The following is a 21,016-nucleotide window of genomic DNA, read 5'->3' as shown; positions in this document are numbered from 1 at the left end:
TGTCTTTTATGCAAAGTATACCGTTTGGCAGGTCCCGACTCAGTTAATGTTCTTCCCAATATTTCTCATCGCTGCCCCGAACAGGCACAGTTCTGATGCTGAAAGGCTCCGTGCTGACCTTCTCTAGCCTGGACTGCTCTGGCAATCTGATCCATCCCCCGTACGAGGTGTGGAGGGACCCCCACAGTGCTGATGAGCACGACAAACCTCGCAAGCGGAAGCTCGTCAACTTCTCCCCCTCGTCTTCTCAGGACTCAGGAGATTACCAGTATGCAGTAATCTGTTCCGAAAAACAGGCCAAAGTCTTTTCACTGCCTTCCCAAACCTGCCTTTACGCGCACAGCATCACCGAGGCTTCGTTTGTGCTCAGGGCTGACGTCGTTACGCTCTGTAATAGCGTCTGCCTGGCTTGCTTCTGTGCCAATGGACATATCATGACTCTCAGGTACGTGTCTTGTTTCCCCTTTCCAGCTGTGTGCCTTTTAAAATAGGGGCAGGGTTGCCAAGTTTGCAAAATGTTTTTCATACTGACTTCCATGCCTTAAAACGACGACTTTCATGGAAACTACTGTATGTGGTTGGAGTGTTGATAGGAGCAGCATTATAAATAAAACTGAGTGGAGTAATGAGGTTCAAGCTTGATTGAAAACTGTTAGAACAGAACACTTTCAGATGGTGCTAAAGAAACATTGTAACTGCAAATGTTTACAGTAGATCAACCAATGATTATAAATGGGATTGTAGGACCATTTATGAATAAGGACATAAGGATAAGAAGCATTTTGAGTACATTTTTGTAGACATATGGTAGAACTAATTCCACTGTCTTGCAATGCCTCAGGTTCTTACAGACAGGCGTCACGTTCAGAGCTCTGCTAATTGAAGGCACCCCAGTTCACACTCAATTTCAGATCCAAACTGCTCCAAAAAGTGTTTATGTTATACACACAACAAGTGTAACAGTATAAGAAATATTTCTTTCTTACCTCCGTCAAAGTTAACATTTTTTTAATTCGTGGATTTAAGGACGGTGATAAAATCAAACTTTTTTTCTGACTGTCCATAGATTTATAGATTGTTGGCAATCCTGACCAAGGAAAAATCAGCCGCAGCAATTTCATTCCTAAAAGGCTGCAGTGACTTTTTAATTTGGCCAAATAAAACGCGCTTCACTGCAGTCTTTGAAAGGTTTCAGAGTTACTTTACCGAGAAGCAAGTACATTTTTCAAATCAACAGCAATAGTTAATATAATTAGGTCAAACCAAAAAGCAGAAGACCCTGTGTCCCCAGGATAATTATCTGATGCTCCCTTTTTAGGCCTTAAAACCCTTCATTTTGGTACATTTATAAAGAGTAACTTTAGTGCAAAAAAAGTCCAGTTAGTTGAAGAAACATCATGGGTGTCACCTGCTGCTTATACTGCACTGTGCTGAATCCTGCTTTGTTGGCCATAGCTTATTCCTCTGGTCAAGACTGAATAAATGAGTCCATACAGTACCTACAGTATCATAACATAACAGGGCACAATTCTGTTGAAGACACTAAATCCTTGTTTACTTTTGCAACAATAATATTTGATAAACTACTCCAAGAAAGCTCTTACAGGTAACTATTGCCATAACTCAGTTTTAAGTCACATATTTGTGCTCCGGAGTTTAAATTTGAATGTTTATATTAATTTCCAACTTTAAAATAAGTTGGAAAATTATGAGGTCTTGCCTTTCTTGTCTGTATCCATGTTGAAAATCATCAGCTTTTAGGTTTTTCATTCTACAGGAGGCATCTGTGTTCTCCAGGCTTACACCTAAGGGTTTCATTACCATTGAATGGGTGTTCCACCCTAATCAAACTCCCCACCTGACAATTTGTTGCTCCAACACTGCACAGAAAAACCTAGATTGTAAATAAGCCTGTACTGAGTGCACATGGGCAGCTGGGGTGTCTGCTAACAGACTTATGGGATTGCACATTGCAGCTTGCCAAGCCTCAGGCCTATGCTGGATGTCAACTACCTGCCTCTGACAGATATGAGGATTGCACGAACTTTCTGCTTCACCAACGGTGGGCAGGCTCTTTACCTGAGCTCCCCTACAGAGATCCAGCGCATCACCTACAGCCAGGAGATGTGTGACAACCTACAGGTCAGTGCACGCTTTCAGCACCACGACTTCCAGCACCATGCTACTGCTCCAAATGTCCGACACCACACTGCAACACCAAAGTCGGCAACAGCATCTATGAACTTTGTAAGACTGAATGAATGGAAAAGATCAAACACATTCCTTCAGTTTTTATCAGATAGGTTAATTAAGAGCGATTTCACATTTACATTGATGACCTGGAGAATGCTTTATACAGCTGGAAATGTTCTATAACAACGTTGAGTTAAATGCCATGATCAAGAGTACAACCAGCAGGCTTCTAGTTGGTATCAGAGGCCATATCACTCTAGTCCTAATATATCAGATGTTTCATTTAAGAATGGATGCTCTTCTGTAATTTTAATCTCATGAAACTTGGTTTGGGATTATTTATAAACATGAATTGTCACATTCGCTCCGATATAAATATATAATATGTTGTTGCTGTAACTGTCCTTCAGTTTGTTCTATCAAGAAGGTCATCCTGGAACAAATGGTGCCATACTGACACCTGCTGGTAAAATCATTTCAGTTTCCCGTATAGCACTGAGCTGAAGTAGAATTTGGCGCAGTTGCTTTGATTGAAAGTTTAGTCTACCTTTTGGAGAGGATGGATAACCCTGGCCAGACAAAATCAGTATACATTTGCCACAAATCAACCAAACATACCAGACCAAAAATACATTATCTCACATCTCAGCTAATCATTTTTAATATTTATATTAATTATTATTGATTATATTAATGTTTACAATATATAAGCATATACCGCAATTGTAATTTGAACACAATTTTGTCAAGCTGAATTATTCCATCTTTAACTATTTTCCAAAACTCAGAAAGCAATTCAAATAGTATCAAATAACCTGTAAAGTTAATGTACTGTATACAAATACAGTACAGCTTACTCGTTTGTTATTGTTAGTTGTGCTATGGCTTTGCTATTACAGGTGCATTTCCTCAAAAAGAAAACAGATATACTGAGAACATTGAAATTAAATGGAGATTGTCAGTCTTTTATGCCTGGAGGCCACCTCTTATAGAAAGTCCTCTCAATAAGAACCTGGCAGTGTTGACACTTAAGTTTTCTTAATCTTGTGTATAGTTCTGGGTTTCAGATAAGCTGTCAGCAGTTGAATTGGCAAAACAGTGCACCACATTGTTCATTTGTGAAGTGAAGGGTTACTTCTCCCCAAGATGGACAGCTGTGTGTTTCTTCTCCACATTTGCTGACTGTGTAAAGATCACAGCTCCACATGCTGGACTTATCACATCCAATGCCAGAGTGAGCTTGAGGTCTGAAGACTTTCAAATTCACCATCTGACAGCTTAAATTAAATTTACACCTTCACAAGAAGAAAGGCATTATTTAAATAGCTGTATGGCAGTGTTTAGATTTTGGCCTATACTCTGTTGGGTTTATACTCTGTCTTAATGATACCATAAGCAGCAAAGCCCATGGTCAGTAGGTTCTAAGAAAATAAGACACCTTCTTAATTTTCTCACTGCCTGTGCTTAACAGCCTCCAATACTAAGATGACATCTTTTGCAGGTAAATGACTCCTGTATGCTGGCTGTTTACACTCTGTGATCTATAAGGGTTAAAAACTGATGAAGACTCATCCTCAACCTCAATCTAAAACAAAGACACTATCCTCTTCCCATAAACTCTCACATCCAGCAAATCAGGGATTATTTCAGCATCTCCAGACTCAATCCAATATTTAGCTTATGTTTCTAACTCCTAGGAATCTTAAATGTAAAACACACCAAATATTACAGAAAAATAACAAAACAAAGATAGCATTCCATACTGTCCATCACACCATCTGGCATGTGTGAGGCAAGAGTATACAATACAGGTACGTATACAATAAAGGTGTATACACAGTCAAGCAATGCTCTTCACAAGTTAAGGGGGTACCTACAGTACATCCAGCACCAACTCACAACCTGCCTGTTCTATCTGACATCCCACCCCACCACCTGAGATGCCCAGCTGCAACCAAGAAGGCAGCAAACCAAGCTACTAACAACCCAGTTCTTGTCCATGACATTTTTTTATCATTGATGCTTATAAATTGTTTAAAAGTGTAGAGGTGTTAACCCCAGTGCTCTGGCCACATTACACCCTGAGCTTTCACAATGTAACCCACCTAAAAGTCTACCTTAACAACAGGTGAGTTCTGACTTTTCCATCTGATTCACTATGTAGTGAGGCAACTGATTCTGTGCAGGCTGTGCCTCACTCAGGTAGGAGTTGCCTTCAGTAATGAATACCTTCCTATATGCAAGGCACTTTAGGATTGAGAGTGCATTACGAATGCAATAATTAGTAACAGAAAAAAAAAGAGGACTGATCAATTGTGTGAAATTGCTGATTTTACAGATGACCTAACTAAACAGTGTGAAAAGATTGATTTTGTTATTGGGGCTTTCTGTACAATAAACCTATGTAATGATCTGTTTTCTTAAATCTTGATGTTGTGAGGTGTTCTGGCAAAAAGGGTGACAAACAGTAAATGTTAAGGAGGCCAGAGGAAAGAGATTGTGATTCTGCATCTTTTCACTGCTACAGGAGATGTTGGGGGAGCTATTCACTCCAGTGGAAACTCCAGAAGCCCAGAACAGGGGATTCCTGAAAGGTTTCTTTGGAGGAAGTGGACAGACATTCGACAGGGAAGAGCTGTGTAAGCTGAGCTGCTCATGCTTTTTTTCTTTTGCTCATGTTAGGTTTGTGTAAATAATTGCTTCCTGGTTCCCCTCATGATCTCTTTTCAAGACCACAAAGTCTCTGTTCTTCTAGCCTGTCAGTGTGTGACAGATTGTCCAGACGTTTCGGTAAAAATATTTGATTTCACAAATCAGAATAACAGAAGCATTGGTGAATGTTAAAACCTGCACATGATCAGCATGTTTGCTTGTGCCCGGGCAGTCGGAGAGGCAGCTGCAGGAAAAGCCTCCCGGAGCCTGGCCCAGCACATCCCGGGCCCGGGTGGCATGGAAGGAATGAAGGCAGCCGCTGGGGGCGTGGTGGGAGACCTGGCCAGGGCTCGAATCGCACTGGACGAGAGAGGACAGCGCCTGGGAGAGCTGGAGGACCGCACGGCAGCCATGATGGCCAGCGCTGAATCATTCTCCAAGCACGCGCACGAGGTACTGCCGGGGCTACTGATTCTGGTCATTTAACCCACTGCTTCTCTGCATGCCAACAGGAACATAGTAACATACAACCACAAAAACGTATCAGTGTATCGTTGAAAAAGCAGTCAATTTAAGGCTGGCGTAGCACAGAATTCTTACTTGAAGTTATTTTATAGAAGATGGATTATACTGAATTATCTGATAAATCTGTAAAAATCTTGAGTCACATAGGCAATGCAACTGTCTGCATTTAGACATATTAACCCAGAGCATGGCTATTTTCTTTGTTGTTTTTAATTTCTTATTTGTAAAACCCTATGTGTTTGGATGGTGGTACTAAGAAAAGAAGAGGGGTGAAGAATGGAACAGTTAAGTAAAGGCTTTTCTGAAGAAGAAGGTTTTTAGTCTGGATTTGAAGGAGTTTAGAGAAGGTGACCCTCTGATATCCTTGGGCAGAGAGTTCCAGAGCTTGGGGGCATAACAGGAGAAGGCTCTGTCACCCGTACAATGTAGACGGGCTTGGGGGACAGTAAGGAGAGCAGAATTAGAAGAGCGAAGATTGCTAGATTGGGAGTAATCTACTGCATATGCTACACAGTGGCTTTTGTCGCATTTGGAAAGGGTCTGAATTGCAAGCTGTGATTTTCAGGTAACTGTGCTGTTTTTGTCCACAGCTGATGCTGAAATGTAAGGACAAGAAGTGGTATCAGTTTTAACCTGACCAGGGAGCCTTTGCACCTTCACTGAAGCAGACCTGCTGGGGAAATGATCCTTTGCCCCATCCGAGACAAGACTGGCTGTGTGTTTGTGCCTCCCCAGCAATTAATTCTTCAGGGTTACATTTGTAGGAAAATGCCAACGGTGGTCTAGCAGATAGATGACAGGTCTTTGATGTTTTGGACATCATATAACCACACCTGGGGCTGGTCCAAGACAGCTTCCCCTGTTTTATCTTTCCATCGATTTATTATCCATTAATGTTATAGAATACAGCTCTAATTTTTGCTCTACAGGACAGGGGAATCTGATTGAAATAGTATGTGTGTATGTATATACAGTACATGTACATATACGTACATACATGTGATGTATACACATTGCTACTGTATGTGGCTACTATAAGTTAAGAAATAAACCGGTTTGCATGAAAAATAAAATAATAAAAACCCATAAAACTGCCATAATAAAAACGCATGTTACTCAGTTTTACTTTATAGAGTAAGCCAATTAATTAAAAAGAACTTTCTATTTTTTGAAATGGTTAAAAAAACGATAAAACTTAAACCTGCATTTCTTGAAAAGTCAACATTATGTGGGTTCTATTTGTTGATATTTTGGTCCTTTCTTTATTTGCATTTGCGATTTTGTCCAACATGCAGTGCAGCTGTAAAAACGAATAATTTTTGCAAAATAAAACAGCAGTAATTATAGTGTTTTATTTTTACCATTTTTGTTATCTCTAGCCAGTTCAACAACACCCAATGTGCAGGAACAAACAGGAAATCCACAAGCCTAAGTACAATTAGAAAACTTACAGTTAATGTTTTATGTGTGTCATAAATCTGTGGTTTCTGACCATCAACTTGCTTTAAAGCTTCACCATTTGATCACTTTTATTTTTATTTGGGGGGGAGGGGATATTTTCCATTAAAATTACTTTGGAAATTCTTTGAGACCCAGCTTCTACAAACAATAATGAAAAAAAAATAAACTTCGATCCTGCCATTATCTGTCTGTCCACAAAACTGAGGTGGTGAGGGTCAGCGGGACAAAGTGTCAGTGGGTTCAGTGGTTCAATCGGTCAGTTTTCCCGTAGTTCAGTTAAATGCTGTCAGATACTTATTTCTTCTTTCACCCTTTGCCATAACTGAGAAGGTGGAAACAATAAGGAAATACAGTAGGAACAGCACATTATTTATGTTGTTAAAACATACGTTTAGTACCTTTAGGAATCTATAGGTGGTAGCTTTAATTGCAGTGTCACCTTACAGTTCTCATTTTCTTCAGTTTTTAAATGCTTCTGCTGCCTTTTTCGTACACACTGAGTGAGTTGACATGGTCTGTGCCACTGCGCACAGCAAACCTTTTCTGCCAAAGCCTTGGACATGAAAGAACCTCTAAAGGCAAGCATTTGTTAAATGTCTCTTGTGAGTCGTGTGCTCACTCTTTAAGTCACAGAGGTGGTATCTATCTTTCTTGAGATGTTTACTTTCATAATTGATTCACTCCTTCCATTATAAACTTAGAAATGTATTAACTTGTTTTGCCAGATGTTTTGTGAATTGTTCATCATCATGTGAACCCCCAGTACCACTTAAAGACCATACATAAGCAATTTTAATGTGTGGTTCTCTTAATGATTTCTGATGTTATGAGTGGAGGTGATCAGTAGAAATCCACCATTTTAGCTGTATACAGTACGTGTAAATGGCAGATACAATGCTACTTGATTTTATAGTTCACATCATTGTACAAAACTGATGTTACTCCTCAGTCCTAGAATTTATTTTACATTATTATGTTTAACATAAATTTGCTTTTGGGTTCTTCTGTGATGATGGCAGCCTTTTTTCTGTAGTTTCTAGCGATAACCTTCAAGCTGTATATGGTTGTATATAGAATATTCTATAAATGTAATGTATATGTTGTATAAGTCTGTTAGTGCATAACGTCAGCGCTTTTTCTCCAGATGGGGTGTAATGTGGATAAAGATCACATTAGAACTATTTAATGTTTAAAAACATCAAAAGCCTTGATGGTTTAGAATATGTGGATGAACTAGAGAGCGTTTCTTTTTTCAAGGTCTACCTATTACTTTGGATACTTTATTAAGAATAAGGCCAAAAACAGCTATCAAAAATCAAATCTCTTATCTAAGATGTAACATTTGCCAATGGTTCAATCAATGATTTTTGAGTTACAGAAAATACATTTATGGAATGAAATAGTCATACCTGTCTTGTTTGGCAGTATATCTGGCTGCTGTTAAGATGCTTTCTGTGTCCAAACAGTGTGAGTGATATACTGTACAGCATCTGCAAGAACAGTCATTTCTTTAATTTCATTCTCAAACCGAAATTCTGGGCCAGTGTTTACATTTTTGTAAGAATAAGTGACTATTTTCTAATGTGATATCACACAATATTTGTAAAATGTATAGATTTTATTTTTGATAGTTTGCAAGCCATGCCTTTGTAGTCCTTTAATAAAGAAAACGACTCTCTGCAGTGTTCTAAATGAGATTTGTGTCAAACATATCAGTGCAACTAGCTTTAATGACTGAAAAAGAAATAATGTTAACAGGGTGTTCTGTTGTTATGTCTTCAGTTTTTATAAAATATTTTACTGGAAAAAAAATCTAAGATATAACTGTCGTACCTGTTTCTTGATGGTACATGATATTCTGGATCTATGTCATTGAAACTGTGGATGACATTACTGTAGTTTTTCTGTTGTTTTACCATTACCTATACTTTCAAATGGCAGCAAGGTTTGTCTTGTTTAAATTGGATCCTACCACCTTCTGTTCTGATTGATATTCTAGTAGTGTATTAGAGGTTAAACCAAAACTATGTGCTAGAAACAAAGGCGAATTCAAAATAAACATTGGAAATGATTGATGTACATACATGATTTGTCTTGGCAGTGCTTCCTTTATAACAGCATCTTTCCCGCTACTTAAAACCACTGCACTCATTCCCACCCCTGACTGTAAAGAGCTACTGTACCATCCTTGAGTTGTCTCCAGTCAGTGGTCTAAGATCTGGTCATTAAAACAACCTTAATAATTGTCTAAGTTACCAACTGCAAACCCCATCCTTGCAGCCAAAGGAGCAACTTTAGCCAGTAGATGGTGATGCTGATTTTCCATTGTACGTTTGAAAAAGCTAATCAATCAAAATGGATTGTGAATTAACACTCCACAAAAGCCAGAGAAAAGCAGATCATTTTACTGCCCCATTAGTTAAAGGCTACTCCAGATAAATCAAGCTCAGGCCCTGGAGGCCTCAATACTTCTTACAGGGCTTTTTGAACTTGGTGATTTCAAAAGATTTGATTGAAACTACAGTAGATAGTTGTTCCGTCCTGGGTGAATGTGTTGAGTTTTTACAATTAATCCAATAACTGGAACTATTGGACGAAGTTACAAGTGGAACAAGAGTTCAGGGCTTTGCAATCCTTCAGGAGTGTGACTGACATGTCTGCTGCAACTTTTCTTATAAGACTTGCATACTGTAACTCTAAATTCAGCAATAGTTCTATGAAGTATTATGGTAAAGTGGCATCTCATGACCTGCACATACAGTATATTGTATCAGGGCTATGGCCAGTAGTTGCCAGTAGGCCAAATGGTTTGCCTTAAACTAAAATAAGCTGTATATTTACCTGTTTCAGAAGTTTTGTCCTGTTCATCACAGCAAAAGGTTGGAAAAAGAAAGATTTATTTGTAAATGGGAGATTTTTTTTCTTTTGCATATTGAAACTCCATCTACTGTATCCTATGCACCTTCAATATAGACCAAAACCACACTCAGAAGCAGAAATACACACCAGGATGCAATATTCTGATGGCTTCATGCCTGCTTTCGCAGCGCCCTCTTGTGGCCTGGAAACCACACACACCAAACCCAAAGGAAACCTTAAACGTGCATGGAAGTACTAGCACATATTAATTGCAATACAGCCAAATATAAGTACATTAAAAAAAACAAAATGTTCTAAAGATTTGTCATTCTAAAATATACTAAGAGTAAATACAAACTCTACAACTATGATTTAACAGCCCAGCTGCAAACATAGTAGAAGCAAAGGTTGTTCACAACCAGAAAAAGTGGTTTACTCATGTTTTTGACATTCATGGCCATTTTTAAATACAGCATTAGAAATCTGGAAGTGCCTGAAAGATTTTTGAAGATGCGGTTTTATTTCCCCAGCAGGAGGAAAGTTGTTCCAGGCAGCAAACAATCGATTAGAAAGATGCCAAAATCTACATCTTTTGTGTTTAGTGTTATACTGTACTATTAACAAGAATTGTGCATTTTTTTTGCCCAAAGGGTTGTGGGGGTCTGGAACATTCTGTCATGCCAAGTTGTTGACATTAGTACCTTGGCTTCTTCTCGAGACACAGCTGGGAGAGATCCTTGAATTTAATATAGCAGATACTGACTTCAACAAGCTAAATTCACCAAAAACCTATATCCTCTCATTTGTAACCACTCTTATGTCCCTTATCTAATCCTACTGTACATTTTATAAACACAAAAGTGAGCCATTTAATACACAGCTTAAGGTTTCTGTGCTGAGCAACAGGTAATTTTCCAGTCTCTTTAAATTTTTCATGTTCTATACAGTATGTGCCTCCCCCTTCTCACTACCTGAACTTCACATGTGAAAGATAAGAATATTACTCAGGGGAAAAAAGGAACACTTTTTTAATAAGAGAAATGTTTTCACCTTGAAATTTCCTTTTTTTTATTTGTGTAGTCATAAATACATACATATTTAATCCATACAAGTGAGCCAGTTCCAGACGGATGGATGGAATTACCCAAAAATAAAACGTATATTACATTAAACTTATCATTCATATCAATCTTGTGATCACAAATTCAAACAGTTCCGATTTGTCTTACTTTTGTTACAATTTTGTTACAATCCTGGACATGGCTTCGCAACTACCCTTTGTAACCTAAGAAGTATAAATCAGCCTGAAAGCAAATCAGAAGCTGAGAACCCTGAAAATACTGCGGATCATTATAAACCTCTGACATTTCTCAAAGCCAGCTTTCTGCGCCTGTCTGCCAACCCAGGCTGTAAATAGTGTCATTTCCCACTCAGCTTCAGCACGCTCTGCACCATGGCTCCAATGCCATCAAAGATGTGGTGCAACTGGGTGTCGCACATGAACGCTGGGGAGGTGACGATCTTGTTCTTCTTATCCACATGAGCTTCGTATTTAGGCTGTTAAGGTGAAAACCCTGATCCTTGCACTCACAGAGCAAAACTGTTTCTATGACCATTTAGCTTTAAATCTGGGGATACTATCTGGGATTTCTTGGGGGTAATATAAAAAGCCTCCAATTAGGATAAGCAAATAATTTCAATATATTAAATACAAATAACTAAGAATGTTTCATGTTGAAAACAACAGCTTGCCAGCATTCAGTCTAAGACTGGTGAGAAATGTATTCTTACATGTAAAGGTTCACTATAAACTGTTTTAGTTTTACAATGGTACTGTTAAGTCCTCTTTAGGTATTTCTGGGTAGTACAATGTATCTTTCATTTCTTGAGCACTATTTAGATACATAAAGATGCTGCAAAGCTGAAACCACACATTTTTTTTAAGTTGGCATTTCTGTTAAAGACTATAATTTAAACTATAATTTTCAAAACTTTGCAGTGAACCAGCTGATGCAGTTGATCTAGATTTTTTCCAACCCTGGAAATAAGTTATTTGTGTAGATATTTATCCAATTGTTTTTGCAAAAAGCATAAGGTGCAGAAGTCAAAGAAAAATGCACAACCCCTATCGGTAATGGCCACCTGTGTAGCTGTAAGAGACGGCTGCACACATGCTTCAGCTATGTCATCACCTTGAATATTTTAATCAAGAGGATCCAAAAAAGCTTTAGTTGTGACTCATACAACCCAAATAAATACTGTATAACCTGCAATTAGAAAAAAGAAAACAGAAGCAGTAATTACTAAATACCATACTTACCTTCTACAAACAAGTGGAACTTCAGGAACTTTAATCAACATGGAGTTATACCATAATTTGACTCAAACGAATTATGATGATTCTTGAATATGTGCTTCAGAAGAGAAAATACACAGTATTACTACAGTTTCACACCAAAAATCAACAACAAGTGGATAGCTTCTCAAAAAGCTTCTTCAGTTCTGAAAGAAAGATAGTTGCAGCATTAAAGGATATGTGTACTTCCTTCACACAGTGATTTCCTCCAAAAGCCCTGATGGCCTGCACTGTGCCAGCGTACGGCCATTTCCCACCCTCCTCCTCTTCATGCCCCACAGTCACCTCCACCCCAGGAAGCACCTTGGCTGCCAAGACAGGGGAGATACAGCACAGTCTGGAGGGAGAGGGACACAACACAAAAAACTCACAACCCTCAGCCTGCAGCAACAGGAAAACCAAATGTCAAACTAACACTCCACAGCTTGGAGCAACAGGGACACGACATGTCAAACTCAAACTCCTCAGCCTCCTACTCTCACAGGTGCACAAGGTTATGTCTTCAAAACTGGGACAGTTGCTCTAATTATATCTTCAACGTATTATTTAACAATACGTTTTGGCTATGGAGCCTTCTTCGGGTGTAAGGAAGAAGGCTGAAAGAAGGCTCCACAGCCGAAACATTGTGTTTTCTTTCATCTCTCTTCAGCGTGGAATAAACCTATTACTTGTTCCTTTGCCGCCTACACATGCTGATGCAGCTACCCACCTGAATGTATTCAACAATACTTTGGAAAATAAATCAGAAAAACCTTTCAACAATTTGGTGGTATACTTTATCTTGCTTCTGCCAGTGCAGAAATTGAATATCTTGCTCCTTTCCGTTGACAACTCTGGGAAAAGCTGCTTGCAGAACCATCATCATATTTCTGGTTTTACTACCCAAATGAGATGGTTTATAGAATGAAAATATTATCAAATACCAGCTGTGTCTAACTGCCAACCCTAGCACCCCACAGTCTGCGAGTGCCTCACTCAACCCAAATCAACCTCTGCTCTTGATCAACTTCCATCTGCTTCTTCCTTACTCTGTCAGCCTTGACACATACAGTATAGAAACTTGCTGCTCCCAGCTAACCCACATTCACACAGTGAGGCCAACCCATCTGACATGACTTCAGTTCCTACTACTTACCCACAGTGACATATAAAGTAAATACTGCGTTAGAAAAACAGCAGGGCAACTTGCCCACACATTCAGCATCATGCTGCAAGAATGATTCTTCCACTGTACATCCATGAAGCAGATGACAGAAACACTTACCAAACCTGCTGTCTCCCACATTGAACCAACTTCATTGCAGAATGCATATATCCCAATCCCTGCTGTGACATTAACTGTATAAAAGCTATGAGACAGCTATAAAACAATCAACCTACATTTCAGCTGGACTCTTGAAATTACAGGCTTACAAGAAAAGACACTAACCCAATGGGCTTTCCAGCTCTGTGGAAGTCTTTCAGGACTCGCTCCACGTCTTTGTTGACTTTGCAGTCCTTCCCATCGACTGCAAAAGTTGACCTGCAGTTCAAATGAGCAAGACAAGTGCTCTTACCAAGGACTGTGTATTTAAAACTCTCAAGAGTATCATACTCGATATATGTGTATCGCATATATACTGTACATACAGTACATAGGCAGGAGACAAAACAAATGAAGATTCCAAAACTTAAATGTTTTCCACCCTAAAAGTAAAAACAGTCTCAATGAACCAACACTGGAACACCTGCTCAATGAGTCGAGGGTTTTTTAGAAATGTCATAGCTAATACCACGCAGACATGGAACGTGAAACATGCCTTTCAAAGGTATAAACATTGGAAATCAAATGCAACTCATACAAATTCAGCTACAGGATTAATTCAAAAGATGTGCTTAAGATCAAAGGATTGCAGGCATGCAACATTAAGACAATCCCAAAACGAATGTGTACCTACAGGTTTTTAGCGGCGCCAAAACCTCCTGGGAAGATGACCGCATCGTGATTTTGAGCAGACAGTTTAGCGAGGTCCACAACATTCCCTCGGGCAATACGAGCCGACTCGGAGAGCACATGTCTGCCGTGAGAAAATACACAGGTGTAAACAGGAGAGCACAGAAGCCATAACATCGTGAATTAGAGTGAGCTTGTATTCTGTCTCCGACATGGTACATTACATACAGGTAAGTCACAACCTGACTTCGGTTTATAAGCTACTAACTTAAAGCAGCACCTGCCCACAGCTCCTTTATCTCTTATTCAACCTTCTGCTCTGATCTTAAGCGACAAACACAGCGGACATATCTGAAACAAAATGAGAAGATGGAAAACTACCAGCAACATTCTTAAAAAAAACTTCCGTTTGTCCCTACCTCTACCCCTCTCACTGCTCTGATGTGAACTCATTTTACCCCACTGCTTTCTCTTCCATTCTCACTATATAATGTCATACTGTATATCTTAAGTCAAGTTTTCCTGCTTTTCAAAATAGGGCCCATATTGCAGTCTCAGCTAGAATAATGAAACATTAAAGATTATTTCATGAGCCTTAAGATGGAGAAATCACTAGAGAATTTCAGAGTTCATAAAATCTACAATGGATCCCATCCACTCTTGAAATCAAAGCTGTGATTCTGAGTGTTATGCTGGCAAAGAGGCATATGGCTTTGTGGCCAGAGCTTCATAAGAATATAAGAAAGGTTACAAATGAGAGAAAACCATTAAGTGCATCTGCCTGTATGTAGTTTGTATGTCATACAGCCACTTCTTGGAGGGACCCAGCATGTCGGCTTCAACCACATGGCTGGATAGCCATTTCCAGACTTCCACATGCAAGTTGCTATTACACATACTTGTCACGATTCCCCTCACCTGGTCTCTTTCTCTGCAGGCTGGCCCTTGATGTGGTCAATGACATGCATCTGCACCACGTCTGGTGCATACATCTGCACGTCTGCACCACTCCTACTCAGGTGAACCAGAATCCTGAAGAGAGAAGTTTGTGTCAAATGGAAAATGGACCATGTTCAGTCTAAAGAACCATTCTGTTAGAAGACAGCAAAATCAAAGCATACATAAAAATAAAATGTCTGCTTCCAATTTGTACTTTAATGGGGATTTCAATAAGCTATTATTCAAACATGCCTTTTAGTGTAACCAAGGAAACTGTGTGCATATAATCTTATCACTGTTGTTGGCATGACATTCTATATTGTCAATACCCTCAGAACTCGAGTCACTGCCATTTCCTCTGAAAGTAATAATAATCTCCCAATTTTCTGCTCTTCTATAGCATGAGGCATTTCCCAGGATTGCTCTCACATTCAATTACTTGTTGACAGCAACTTTCCCACATCTCAGGAGGAAGGTGTGGCAAATCACTAATCTAAAGACGCTTTAGGATCTTCAAATTTAGATGTTAACTGTATTTCTGAAATCAGCACGCAGACATTCAGTAAGGTTCAAACAGGCCTCATATACTGTATACAAGCATAAGAAAAACATCTTTCAGTTCTGGCCTTTTAGCTGATTTTTTGTTCTTGACCTTACAACTGTTAATAAATATACACGTAAGCATTTTCTTCTATCCTCATCAAAAATATCATGACAATCCAATTTTTTCTCTGCTGTGCTTCAAAATGGGTCTTCCACCAGAAAAAGACGCATGTTTCTGATTTATTCTGCCAATAAGCTGCTACTGTGTTTTATACAGCAAATCCACATTATTTCTATTAGGCTCAATCTGGTGCAGCAGTTTTGCACAGCTAAAATATAGCAACAGAACAACACTTCCACAACATTTCTCTGAATCCTGTAGACCGGTAGCCTATGAGCCGGTCACAGACCGGTTCTGTTTGGTTCATTCTCAACCTCGTATTTCTGCAGACATGTCCACTTTAAGAACTCTAATAAAATATGTCCCAATAAAAAAACTACACTATTTTCACCCCTATCAATCACACATGATAAACCCAGAACTCAATAGTGGCATTTTCCCTGCCAGAATACTCTTGCTTGAGTCCAGTGCAAACATAGTGTACCATCAGGACTGGGTGAGTCATCTGTGACTGAAAAGGATCTTATTGAAAAAACTCACAGCTATAAATACAGTACTGACTCGGGTGTGTGAATGCTTATGCACTCAACAAATTTTAGTTGTTTTTTATCTTTTGCAGTTTTTGTTGAAATTTAACTTCTTTCATCCATCTTCTAACTGCTTCTCTCCATTCAGGCTTGTGGGGGAACCGGAGCCTCTCCCGACGAGAGAACAGGCGCAAGTCAGAATACACCCTAGATGGGTCGCCAGTCCGTCACAGGGCAGAAACACAAGACACAAACACACACACCAGAGCCAATTATCCCAGAAGCCAATTAACCTACCAGTATATCATTGGACTGGGGAAGGAAACTGAAGCACACGCAGGAAACCCACACAGACACGGGGAGAACACACAAACTCCACACTGATAGCACCTCAGGTCCAGAACTGTACCCAGGGCCTTAGAGCATTGAGACAGCAACACTAAATGTGCCACCCCTTAACATTCATGTTTTGATTACAAAAAGATTCCTTTTAAAAATGTATATACATCCTTCGTAATTCAACAAAATGGGAAATCAGCTGGAAGGAGATGAAATGTTCAGTCGAGTGGCAAGGTATCTTTTTTTTAGAATAAATAGAGCAATAATTTATATACAGTAGGTTTCTATTTCGGCGCCTAACAATGTCAAAACATTTGAAATAATGAAAATCTTATACTGTATTTTTACTTTGTGCATATAACAAAACTTACGCAGAGGCTTCGTGTATTTCTGTCCCATCATACACCCCACACCCAGATAGGACCTGGAGGAAAGAGACATCTTTGTAGCACCTCCATATGGAAGAAGCACAGAATTGGCATTTTTCTTGCTGGATTTATTCAATGACTGTATCTGTATCTCAGTAACTATGCCATCTCTGTTTATCCTCTACCATTTCAGACATTTAGACTCTTAAATTCTGACCATAATTTCTGGCACAAAGAAACATTCAGTCAGTTCAGTGATCAACCGCGGTAAAGTTAGCTCCAAGTTCGATATGCATTTTGGAACGTCAATAGCATTTTCACGAAACCTCCTAGAGTTCTGAAAACACCTGCATTGTGCATAAAGTGATCTGTGAATGTTTTTACAGGCTTCACTTTCTCTTTTTAATGCTATTTTCCCCCCACACAGGAATATTCTGATGCCAACACCTTTGCAAAGGAAACACATAAAGCTTTCAAACCAAACACATTTTATAAAACCACAATTTGTGCAAACTTTTCACAACCTTTACTTAAACTTAGCAGTCAGCTAGTAGCCTTTTAATAAACCTTTGTATTCTGACTGATGCGCAATTACGCACCAACCGGAACACTGCGAGACCGCTGTGTATATAAGTTGACAATGCGAGAAATACTGCTCTATAGGTGTCCATGCGAGCAACATGCATATGACCAAAGGAAGCAGGACAGCACAGAGACAAACTCAAAGTAGCCTCCAATTATCCAGCCTGTAAGGTCTGGGATTCAAGTTTGTTTTTTATTTCTGAAACCTTTTCTTTATGTTCTGTTTTCTTTAATGGTAAGGGTCAACTGCAACTGCATATGCAATAGTACTGGCAGCAGGAAACAGCATCCATGATGTTCAAACCAAATGTTTTACACAAAAGACTGACCATTCATGGCCATGCTTTGATTTGTGAAGCTTTTGTTTCTCATGATTTCTTTTTTAATTTAGCACCATTAGATATACTGGGATGGGGGTGCTCTTCATGAGTCTATAGCTTCGGCAAAACCACACTTGGCAGGCCTTCCGACCTTTCACAGCCTTGCTTGGATTTGTGAAACTTTTCTTTTTTTAGTATTTTTTTTTAATATGGCACCATTTGTAAGTACAAGATGATCATTTGATTGCATGAACAACGTATTACATGACAGCAACTAGTAGCTATGGATAACTCAACTGGAAGTGTGTTTAGTGTCCGTGACAATATCCAATATTGCAGAATTTGAATTTGAATCTAAGGTGAACACAATTGTTACAACCATGAACACAGTCACGCTTATCCTTAAAACAACAGTGTACTGTGCCATCAATTCCACTGCTTAAAACTGAAAGTCAGCTCATAGTAATGAAGGTGTTGTATGATAATTGCACTACAGCGTGATGATGACATAAGGTACTCGATAATGCAATATTTACTATCTCGTAATAACGAGGTCATGTACTATCTTGTAATAACTAGATAAATTCCGAGTAGTTACGAGATAACTACTGTTATGTTACTGATGTATTTTTTTTCCTAGATAGCAGCAATGCGCTTCCATAAACAATAACGTCTAATTACAAACATCTAGATATTTAAATAATCCATAAAATATCTGAACTGATGGTTTTGACTGAAATAATAATTCGTCCTGTTCTGAAAATCAAGATTCTCTAATAACAAGCGCATTGCGTCTGCAGCTGCAGAAATCCCCTATCTAACCAAAGTGTGAAACTCGCACTCAATTTTATTTATTTTCTATCAACGTCTGCAACTTGGCTCTGTTTTAAAAAGCCAAATTGTTATGGTACTCTCATTAGGAAGAAAGGGGACTGTAGCTATAGTTTTATCAATTTAATCCCGGCGACTACTGGCCACCTGATGGTAACAATTTCAAAGGACTAATACTATTTTTATTTAACTGTTCAATGGAGCCATGCACGAACGTTTTCGAAAAGTTGAATCTTCTTTTTAAGGATTTTATTACAGTGATAAAATAGAAATGACTAGAAAACGTTTTGGGGGAAAACTGAAAATAACGTGAACAAACAGCACAAGACAATCTTGCCAACAACTCAAGTTCTATACTTACAACCGCTACTTTAGGGCTCCTATAATTGGTAGTGGAGTGAAATAGCCCCACGCATACTGACTGGGGTTTCAGATAGGAGAGGAAAGACTTGCAGACAGTGGACCTCGCAGCAAGCATTGTCCTTTTGTTTATAAATCATGTAATTTGTAATCTGCTAAATTCAACCCGCAGCAGACTCCCAAGATCACAAGTGCGTCACTCCATACGCACGCACACACACTACAACTCGCACAGCCCATGCGACCGGGCATTATTTGATTTAAAAAACATTTTATATGATTATAGTGTTTTTTTTGCATATCTCTATTATCTCTGGAAAGATTAAAATACAAAAATTGAGATAAAAAATAAAATTGCTTCTGTAACCTGGAAGATGAAGTGAGTTTGACCTGCGAACTGCCTACCGTAAAACAACGATAATTAGAACTGCAAAACATTAGGGATTATTCAAATGTTGTTTTTCTCGAGTAACCAATATAAAAGAATGACTGTAAAATATAATCCACTGTTGTAATACAATCCAGATTTACAATCGTTTCATAACCTATGTGAGAAAAAGAAAGAATGTGACTAATAATCCAGACGTCCACTGGGCAATATGGTAAATTTATCCATGTTGAGTGTATGAGTGTTCTGGCGTATTATGACTGCCGTCACATCATCCAGGTGGGGCTGCACATTGGTGGTGGTGGAGGGGAGTCCCCATTACCTGTAAAGCGCTGTGGAGTGGAGTGTATGTGGAGTGTCCAGAAAAGCGCTATATAAGTGTAAGGAGTTACTGTATTATCAGTAACTAGTCTCGAAAACAACTATTTCTGCAGTTGCGCTTCTATTCGAGCACATACGGTAAAGATGGGAGCTGCAAATTGAAAAGTAGAGGTTATTTTCCTACTGAAAAGTAGAAACAAAAAAAAAAGAAACAACGTTTCTGTTTTAGACCCTTCTCACACCTGAAGAGAGCAGAAAGGTTTTACGGTAGGCGGTGTCAAGATCGATTTTAGTTCTACAGCACCACCTTGTGATCGAGGATACTTTATTTTAAATTTAACCTCTTCCCGGTTTGCGCTTTGAACAATCTATTCCCACTGCATGATTCCAGGTACTGGTTATGATACAATCAGCTGCAGATCTAGACACAAAAATGGTAAAACTGGGCAAGAACTGTGACATCATTTCGATCACTTTAACACCGACTGGGACAACTGTGTAGCACAATGTGGGTTGTTGTTCTTCAACCCTAGTCGTGGGGGAACCCAGTTCAGTTACTCTTCTAGGTCAACTTCTTTAAAGATTGGGATCTCCTGTGTGTAACTGATTAAGTAACAATTAATAATAATAATTAGTAATAATCTCTAAATTGCTTAGTTGAACACATTATCTGCTTAATTGGTCAAACAGAAATTCTTCATAGTCTTTAGAAATTGAGTAGTGACATACTGTACAAAAGCTGCTGGATTGTGACTCTCTAGGGCCAGTGTTGGAGAACTCTGCTCTAGACATGGTTTAAATATTTTACCTAACACTTTCCGGATGCAGGCTTTCAACTTGCATTAAGATTCTTTTTAAATGTATTGTATATTTCAATATTATTCACTACAATATGGCATACTTTAAAATATTTCTGCACTTATTTAGGTCTAGATTCTAAAATTAAGTGCATTGATTGTGACTGTAACATACTATATTATCCATGTATGAGCACTAAATAAAAATGTATATTAAATATCCACCATAGCTTGAGATACACAATTTGGATGATGGCAGGAGTATTCTAGGGCTAGACCATGTTCATTTCAGAATTTAAAAGTTTACAGTAAAAGTGAGCAGGAATCTGGCACATACAAAAGGAATAGAGTTCATAAGTATTAGCCTCCCATTGCAAATTAGCTTCAAATAACATAATTGGGGTGTTCTATATTTTCAACCACCTTGCAGTCTCGTCTTAATGTCACAATTTGACTCTTTTACGTGCCACTGCAATAAAATACATTTCTTGCTGCTAACATCCAGAACTTTCCAGAAATTCAGAGAAACTTTTAATCACAGAACACTTATCTGTTTTTCTGCTCCTAGGAGACAAAACGAGATTGAAAGAGGAAGGTCCCC

At 38.8% G+C, this 21,016-nt stretch overlaps 2 protein-coding genes across 2 annotated transcripts in view; one reads left to right on the top strand and one right to left on the bottom strand.

Annotated features, from left to right (window-relative positions):
* Positions 1 to 8,908, top strand: part of stxbp5l (syntaxin binding protein 5L) — a 261,129-nt gene extending 252,221 nt beyond the window's left edge. The window contains exons 25-29 of the mRNA XM_088914500.1: positions 85 to 445; positions 1,977 to 2,142; positions 4,721 to 4,832; positions 5,078 to 5,298; positions 5,961 to 8,908. Coding sequence (XP_088770626.1) covers positions 85 to 445; positions 1,977 to 2,142; positions 4,721 to 4,832; positions 5,078 to 5,298; positions 5,961 to 6,002 — 902 coding nt within the window. The 3' untranslated portion in view covers positions 6,003 to 8,908. The remainder of the gene's footprint in view (positions 1 to 84; positions 446 to 1,976; positions 2,143 to 4,720; positions 4,833 to 5,077; positions 5,299 to 5,960) is intronic.
* Positions 8,909 to 10,749: 1,841 nt separating this feature from the next.
* gatd3 (glutamine amidotransferase class 1 domain containing 3) lies at positions 10,750 to 19,112 on the bottom strand. Its single transcript, XM_088914501.1, has 7 exons — positions 18,911 to 19,112; positions 16,820 to 16,872; positions 14,898 to 15,011; positions 13,984 to 14,103; positions 13,476 to 13,568; positions 12,227 to 12,383; positions 10,750 to 11,238 (listed from the first exon to the last, which is right to left on the bottom strand). The coding sequence occupies exons 1-7, from the start codon at positions 19,025 to 19,027 to the stop codon at positions 11,110 to 11,112; spliced, it is 783 nt and encodes a 260-aa protein (XP_088770627.1). The 5' UTR covers positions 19,028 to 19,112; the 3' UTR covers positions 10,750 to 11,109.
* Between the last annotated feature and the right edge of the window lie 1,904 nt (positions 19,113 to 21,016).

This window comes from Atractosteus spatula, chromosome 4, assembly GCF_055471065.1.
Source record: "Atractosteus spatula isolate fAtrSpa1 chromosome 4, fAtrSpa1.hap1, whole genome shotgun sequence".
NCBI lineage: Eukaryota > Metazoa > Chordata > Actinopteri > Semionotiformes > Lepisosteidae > Atractosteus > Atractosteus spatula.
The sequence above is the reverse complement of the archived record's forward strand: the minus strand, read 5'-3'. Positions and strand labels throughout refer to the sequence as shown.